Here is an 8,658-nt window from a genome sequence, read left to right as displayed (position 1 = left end):
CCAACTGGGGCTACCGTACTGCAAAGATTAAATAAGCGGAAAGACGTTGTATGAGAAGAAAGATGTCTTGTGAGGTTTAGGATCTAAATCTTCTAGATCACCCAGAACCTAGAAAAAAGGGAGGTTTCGCACTATGTGGACTCAGGCGCTCGTACGCAGCCTAACTCAGTCTGGGGTCCCCCTACTGCCGGGTGGGCGGGGCCAGAAAGGGGCTGGGCCAATGGCTGTGGAAGGGAGAGACACCGAGTGGAAAGAGTCAAGAGAGGCGGGGTTCGGGGAGAAGGAGGCGGTGATAAGGGGAGGAGATGGGGTCAAAAAGCAGAAGGGGTGGGGCGCACGCGGAAGCCTAAGTGGGGTGGGAACACGAAGATGGCTGCGGCCGAGGAGGAGCCGAAGCCCAAAAAGCTGAAGGTGGAGGCGCCCCGAGCGCTGAGGTGAGCGCTACTCGACGTAGGGTGGAGGGTGACGGCGCCCGTAGCTAACCAGGGCCCACGTGGGGGTTGCGCAGGTCTGCCCGCGAATGGTGTTCTAGCTGCCGGCGTGGGGCCAACGCGCAAGGACCGGCTGCTCGGGGAGCTGACCGCAAGGCTGTGACCTTTCGCCCGGCGCCAGCCCAGTTTGGTCGAATAGCTGCCTGCTCCGGAGCGGTTCCTGCTGCTCTTGGCCAATCAGAACGCCGGCTTGGGGAGAACGTAGCCGCCTATGGGCAGGCTCGGGGCGCCACGTGGGAGCTTTCTCCTGGCTGGGCTGGTGTGACCCTGGAGGACCAGACTCGACCAGGGCAGAGTCCACTGCTGCCACCTTCTATTCCCTGGGGCTGGGGGCGGAGGGTGGGGGGGGGGTTAACGAGCAGGAGGCCCTGCGACTAATCTATCGTGGGGCGAAGACAAAATTCTTGGGGATTTTCGTAAAGGGCGCCTTGACCTTCCTTTTGTACATATTCTGAAAGTTGACACCTTTGAAGACCCTCTGCAGGGACCCGGATACCCCGCCTCCGAGGCTTTAGGGGGCGGAATTTGGCTGAACAGATAGGAAATGTTGATTTTTCTTTTGTTCTTTGCACTTTTTGGCAACAGTTGAAACAGTTCTGCCCCAAACACCGACTTGGCCTCACGTGTGATGCTGCAACTTACAAAAATTGTTTGTTCAAGTATTCTTTCCTAATAAGTGTAATGTACAGCATGCACAGTCCTGGATGATTTTGAAATGTTTGTTGGAAGACATGGATTTTTCTATCTAAAAATAGACAAATTGATTTAAAAGTATTGGTACGTTTCTTGATGATCCAAGTTTCATTTTTTCCAACATCATCCGTCTTCACTCCCCGGAAAGAATGAAGCTTTCATAAATGAAAAGAAAAGGTCAGTTAGGGCTCTGGTCGTGTTTTCGTGCTCTTTTGAATGGATGGTGATCAAATCCCTGCCAGTGCCTTTAATGTATTCCTACTACCCTTAATTAGTATGCTTACCTTATAAAAAAAATAAACTTTTTTTTCTTATGACAACTCAGGATGTTTTATTTTTACTTTAAGGTTTCAAACCATAGAGTAAATAAAGCAAAGGCTTTTTGAATCAGACCTACCTGGATTCAAGATATGTGCTTTCCCTCTTTGTACATTATTAGAGTTATTTCTTTAAAATTACATCCTTCACAAAGTTTCCTCTACCAATTTGGAAGACAGATGTAACTTTTCCCCACTATCCCACTAAACATATGGCCCTTAGATTTTCCCTTATGCTAATTCATTTTCAGAGCACTTTCCTATTTTACAAATGAGGAAATTGAAGCCTAAATGAAATAATTAGTTAAGGAAATATGAATCCAGAGTGTCTGGGTGAAAGTCCATTCTTTGACTACTGTTTCTACTTTTATATAGCCATCCAAGAAACACTTCTCTCTGCTTATGTATCCTTAAAAACAATGATAATAATGTTTAATACTTACGTATGTATCAGGCACCATTTCATCAGTTTACCTATTTTAACTCATCCAATCCCACAACAACCTTAGAAGGCAGGTACCATAATTATCTTCATTTAACCAAGGAGGAAACACCGATAGAGATGTTGATGAAACGTCACCCATCTAGTAAGTGATGGTGTTGGGATTTTGATCCAGGTAATCTGATTCCAGGTCTATGTTCTTAATTACCATGCTATACTTAACTAACCTCAAACAGTTATCCAAAAACTCTTGTGAACTGTTAAGTCAATTTTTGTTTCTCTACTTTTGCTTTTTTTTGTTGTTGTTGTTAATGTACATAACTTTTTCTGTTGTTGCAACATATAAGCATATCATATTTAATCTTAAATATACAGAATGCATCATATGTGTCATTAGTGTTTACTTAAAACTTACAAAAGTTCTGAGGTGCCTGGCTGGCTCAGTCATTAGAGCAAGTGACTCTTGACCTCAGGGTCATGAGTGCAAACTCCATGTTGGGCAAAGAGCTTGCTTAAAAACAAAGACTTGGAAACTCTTTATATAAAACTCATTTTATATCATATCTACTTAGGGCCACTTGTAACATGAAGTTAAAATATTAGACGCTTGAGTACTTGAACAAATCTCTTAATTTTGTGTGAAGACCTTTTGGGATTAGCTATTCCTACTTTTATTATATTTGGCTTTGAGGGTTGCAGTGTGATAATGCCCTCAGTGGTTGGACTGCATGCATTATCTATGATGACTGGCTTGACAGTTAAAGGGCTAGCTACCAGTTTTGGTTGATTTTTAAGGGGAATGGCTTATAAGGCCTAAACAAAATTTAATGTGTAGAATCAACCAGTGGGGAAAAGATAAATGTATGAGACATGTTTGTAGATGTCAGGTAAAAGACTTAGGACTTTGAGGATTTCAGTTAGCTCTAGGGTAGTAGTTTTCAGCCAGGTGAAATTTTGCTTCCCAGGAGACATTTAGCAACATCTGGAGACATTTTGGTAGGGTGTGCTACTGGCACCTAGTAAGCAGAGTTGGAAGGATGCTGCTTAACTTTCTACAGTGTACAGGAATCTCCCTAGAACAATAAAGAATTATCTAGCCAAAATTAACAATAGTGTTGAGATAGGACAAAACTGCTCTAAGGGAGAGCATCTGACAAGTCTAGCCTCCCTTTTTCAAATATCCATTATTTTTCTATATCAGATTGCTTTTCACGTTGTAATAGTTACTAAAGTTGCAAAGAAACAAGCAGGCTCTAACATGTTTTCAGGTAGGGATGGGGAACAGAAGGGAACATTAATTGAGTGCCAGACATTTTTATACTAGGTGCCTTATGTATGCTATCTCCTTTAATCTCACCAGCCACCTGTGAGGTAGGTAACAATTGTGTTACAGATGAAGTATTTGGGGCTGAGAGAAGTTGAGAAGCATTTTCAGGAACTGACTCCTAAATGAATATGTTCCATGACATATTTAGGACATATCTGTATTTAGGACCACTTCTTTTCTTTTGTTTCCTTAGGAAATCTCATCCTAGTTCATTTCTTTAGCGGTCACCTCTAAGAGGATCCTCTTCCTTTGAAAGCTTATTGAACACACGCCAAGCCCTTTTTTCAGTCCGTCTTTAAATGGCTGCTATTTTAGGCATGTTGCTAAAAATTAGGTGCTAAAACATAGAGAGGTAAGATGTAGGTACCGTCCTCCTGGTGGGAAATGAGTAAGGTTTGGGAAAATGATACCTGAGCATTCTGAAAGATGACAAAGAATTAACCAGGTATGAAGTAGGGTATCTGGCTCTGTAGGGAAGTTTGTTTGGAGGTAGAGATGGGAGAAAACTGTCTCTGTAGGGGAACTACAGATGGTTTGATCTGACTGGAGGAGAAAGTAGAGGGCATCCAGGTTTTGTACAGTGGACATGTACTGGATCATATGTGTGATCTATTGCTAGATCCTTAATTTTGCAGAACCTAATTTTAACTGTCTGCTCACTGTCTCCATCTGAGTGTTTTGCTGACTCTTCAAAGTCATATATATCAAACTAAATCCATCTGTTGTCCTAAATCTGTACCTTCTTCCATGGCTCACTAAATTCTCTTTCTCCAAAGTTTGGAACCTAGGTGTTTGCTTCATTTTCCATCCGCATATAGTTATCAAAGTTGGTCTTGTCTTCTTCGGTAATGTTTCATAAAACCTTTCCTTTTCCATTCCTGCTGCCACAACCCAAGTATAGACTTTATTTTGCTTAGACTTTTTTGGCTTCCCAACTAGTCTCTCTACCCCCAATGTCAAGTTCTTCCTAATCTTCTTCAGGCATAGCTCTACTTGTTCATCATAACAAATACTTGTAAGCTCTGAAGTTGATGTTAGGAAGGGTTGAATCCTAAGAGCCTAGTTCATAACTTTCTGACATTAGCAATTAAAGATCGTTCCAGGTCATGACTTTAGTAATATTAAAAAGAAAACAAACTGTAATTTTCCAATCTGCAAATATTGAGCTTTTCTCAAATTATTGCTTCCTAACCATTTCACTTCCCTAGATTCCTTTTATTCTTTCCATGTGTGTTCTCCTTCACTATGGACCCTGTGTTTGAAAATTGCGTAGTAAATATAGGCAGAAAAGTCTGTATCTTAGGTGACCAAGTAACAGTTTTAGTACCCCTTTCTTCTAAAACACATTTTTTTCTCTCTTTCAGAAAATTCTCTGGAAGATTATTTTTGCACACTGAGCACACTGTTCCAGGAGTGGTCTGTTGTGAGGATTAAATGAGAATATATGCAGACTGGAAAGGAACAAGGATGATCATGTGTCCCTAGTGTATTGCACAGTGCTCAGTCCTTAGGAGCTGTTCACTTAACGTTTGTTGAATGAATTATTAGTACAGCATAGAGTGGGACTGAAAACCTTCACTTTTTTAGACCTTGTATTTTTAATAACGCAGCCTAAAATTGAAGTTGGAGGCTCTTTTTTGGGTGATACTACATGCTGTTCTTTTTATTCACAAATGTAATCCTTTAAGATTAAGGCTTTGGACTATCAAGGAAAGTGGAAAACAAGGTCTCCTGAGGTACTTTTCATGGATGTCAAAATAAGTTGCTTTCCTGGGCATTATATACTAGGACAGAGTGAGGGAGGTGGAGAGAGAGCCATGGGAAAGCCTGTATGGATGGTCCTGGGTGACTAGGGGTAAGTGTGAAATTCTTAGAGCTCAGGGAAAGTGTAAAGGGCTCTAGGAAAAAATATAGGCATTGAAAACTGTTTCTCATTTTAGGTATAGGTCTAGACTGGCCAACACTAAATAAAACATGAGGCTGATATGCTACTTTTACCTGGAATATGGTTCCACTTCCCTTCCATCAGTGAAAATCCTGCCTGTGTGCAAAATGTTCACAGTTAAGTGAATAAGAGAGAGAGAACCAGAATTATACAGAGCATTTTAATCAGGATGGAAATCAGTAGAGCGGTGATTAAGAGCATGGTCTCCGGAATCCGACATCTGGTTTGACTCTTGGTCCTTCCTAGCTGGTGATCTTGGAACAGTTCCTTACTGGCCTCTGCCTCGGTTTTCTCATCCATGAAATGAGTATATTAATAGTAGCTACTTCAAAACATTGTTGATTTCATGAGAAAATAAATATAAAATTGGTGGCTCATAAGTCTTCAATAAATGTTGGCTGTTATTACTATGGTACTGTTTGTTCTACTGTCCACCCCCCTACTCTGCTCCAATTAAAAATTAAAATTACAAATTAAAAAATCAATTAAATTTAATTTAAAATTAAAAAAATAATTTAAAATTAAAATTACAAATTAAAAAATTAATTAAAAAAGAAAGCAAAGATACAGGTATATTGGAGAGCAAGATAAACATCTCCAGGGACTAACACAGAAATGAAACATGCAATTAGACTCTGGGTTCAGGAGCTGGTGGAAATAACTGTGTAAAGTTACTGGAGTCATACAATGGATGAAACTAGGGGCTTGGCGGGGCTAGATGAAAAGAAGGCTGAGCACCCCTGCTCCTGGATATTGCTCTAAGAAGCTGTGGACCTGACGAGGTGGCACAGAAATGGCTGAGCTACCAGATGGCTCAGAGTTGGGAACTGTAATTTCCACACTATCATGTGCTTCAAGAGCACCAAGCTTGGAGGTCATGTGATCTGGAAGAAGGGTGACCTATCTCAAACCACCAGAAAAAAGGAAGGGAAAGTTTGAGCCTGCAAACATAATAAGGGAAAGAACATTATTTAGAAAATAAGCACAACAATCAGGAGGTAAATTCATTTAAAATCTAATGGAATTACTCAACAATTTCATAGATCCTTAAAAAGGTAAAGTAGTAGCTATTAAAAAACTTGCTCTGAACAAAAAGTAAATATGAAATAAGTAGCTATGTAAAAGAGTAAATGGAGTTATTGAAATTAAAACAAAAAAACTAGGTTGATCAAACTTATTTTAAGGGAAAATTAGTGAGTTGGAAGATAGTACTGAATAATTCACCCAGATGTAGCAAAGAGAAATAAAGAGGAATAAAGAGATATGAATATAAATTGATAGGCAACAACTTAACATCTAACTGGGTATCCCAAAAAGAGAAACAAGTGTAAATGGTAAAGAGGATATATTCGAAGAGATGATGGCTGAGAATTTTTCCAGACTTTTAAGATCAGTATTCTCAGGTTGAAAGGGTATTCCATATACACAGTAAGATAAAAACAAAAATCCATACTAAAATTATAGAGATTTTGATCCTAATTATTAATATGTATAGAAAGAATCTGAGTATTTAGACAACACCAAACATTTAATAGTAGTTATCTCTACGTGGAAGGATTGTGATTATTTTTGTTTTCTTTATTTTTATTTTTTTGGTATTTTCCAACTTTCCTATACTGCATGTGTGTGCATATTGGTACTCAGGATTTTAAGCTGGAGAAATGATGTGCACTAAATCTTGAGTGAAAAACTATATGCATTAAATAGGTATCTTGGGTGAATGATATCACCATTACAGAATGCAACTCTGGGATACTAGTAGATCTGGAACTTTATAAAATAAGTAGTAGTATGATTTTATTATAGATTATACTCTTTTCATCTATATATCTGAAATTCCAAAAGCTCTGAAAACTGGAAGTTTTAAAAAAAGTTTGAGATGAATTAGTCAGCAAAACTTGATATGAGGCTCTTTGTAGTGTTTATCTGTCTTACACAAATGTGTATGTTTTGTTGTAGAAATGTTAATCTGTTTGTTAATGGCATGCTGCATGAAGCTCTGGGTGGTTTACAAAACAGTATTATCTTCCTAAAAGCTGTAAAACTTGGAGTCTCATAAAATTCTGGCCCTAAAATATATCTTGCCCAAATAAGTCAGCAAAAGGATTGGGGAACCTTTATTAAAATTTTTAATTGCTTTTAAAAGTTTGGTATTGTTCAGAAACATTAAGTTCTCATCAGTCAGTTACTGTATTTTTCCTGAGGTTCCCATTCTACACATTTATGATTTTAAATAGATGTTTATTTCAAAGATCTCTTTTATAATACCAAAATAATATATAAGATATATTATATATAATATATAATAATATAGTCTTTCATAATACTGGTGCTGATTATGTCATTGACTTATTAGGCTTTTTTTCTCTAAAACTGACTGATGAAAGATTTTTCTTCAACTTCTGGACCTCAAGATTTGAAACGCTTATTTCACTGAAGTAGCCTCACAGACTGAAGTTTCACATACTGCTTGAAAAAGATACTTTTTGAATATTTTCCAAAGCTGATTTGAAGTTGTTGCTTTTACATGTTTTATTTCTGATGTTTTTGCTTGTACTTGTTTGTACTTGTGGCCTTGGATGATTTGTGTTCATCTAGAGAGTAGTGTTAATTAGCTTTCAGCATAAGAACATTGGACAGGGGCACGTAGGTGGCTGAGTCGGTTAAGTTTGCCTTCAGCTCAGTTCATGATCCCAGGAACCAAGTTCTGCATCAGGGCTCCATGCTCAGTGCAGAGTCTGCTACTTCCTCTCCCACCACTCCTCTTCTCTGCTCATGCGTGCTCTCCTTCTCTCTCTCTCAAAATAAAATCTAAAAAAAAAGAACATCTGAACATGCGAATTTCCATTTGCATTTTGGCTTTCATTGCATGCATGCTGATTTCAGTATCTTTTCTGGAATAGAGTAAGAAAATCTGTACAGCAATTTTTGTGTAAGAAATTCTTACCTTCTCAAGGCACATCAGTTTGGTTGATTGTAACAATGGGCTCTGGCTGTTTAGCCACATTTAATTAGTAGTAAATCCTGCTATTTTGCTGTTACCTGAAAATGCAGGATTATAGATATGAAGGTAGCTGATGATCATTGATCACTCACAAAATTAGGAATGATTAGAAATGATATCAAAGTGATTACTTGGCTATTTGTCTTCTAGAGGCCGAGGTTGGACTTTATCAGAACAATTTCTAGGTCTTTAAGAGACTCAGTTAACGTAACTGGAAACTCCAGCCACATAGAACTCATTCTAGGAATGCATCTCTTGCCTCCATTGTCCTAGGGTATATTGGATTTCTCACATAAGCCATCTTAATGTAACAAGAAAGATGGCATTTCTCAGCCCCAAGCCAAAATCTCCTGAGCCCAGTGGAAGGGATTTTCCACATCCATGTATCAGTTTTGAAAATACTTTGATTGGAACTGTCTAGGTTACATACCCACTATTG

The 8,658-nt window shown here is 38.8% G+C and overlaps 1 protein-coding gene across 2 annotated transcripts in view; it reads left to right on the top strand.

Annotated features, from left to right (window-relative positions):
- The first annotated feature begins 299 nt into the window (after nt 1-299).
- The window catches only part of ADK (adenosine kinase), a 517,994-nt gene continuing 509,635 nt past the window's right edge, over nt 300-8,658 (top strand). Inside the window, exon 1 of one of the 2 annotated variants that reach the window (XM_032839711.1) lies at nt 300-434. In XM_032839711.1, coding sequence (XP_032695602.1) covers nt 370-434 — 65 coding nt within the window. In that variant the 5' untranslated portion in view covers nt 300-369. The remainder of the gene's footprint in view (nt 435-8,658) is intronic. The other variant, XM_032839713.1, reaches the window with a different exon arrangement.

This window comes from Lontra canadensis, unplaced genomic scaffold (assembly GCF_010015895.1).
Source record: "Lontra canadensis isolate GAN:19392208 unplaced genomic scaffold, GSC_riverotter_1.0 scaffold3, whole genome shotgun sequence".
NCBI classification, from domain to species: Eukaryota; Metazoa; Chordata; class Mammalia; order Carnivora; family Mustelidae; genus Lontra; species Lontra canadensis.
This window is presented reverse-complemented; position numbering and strand designations above follow the sequence as displayed.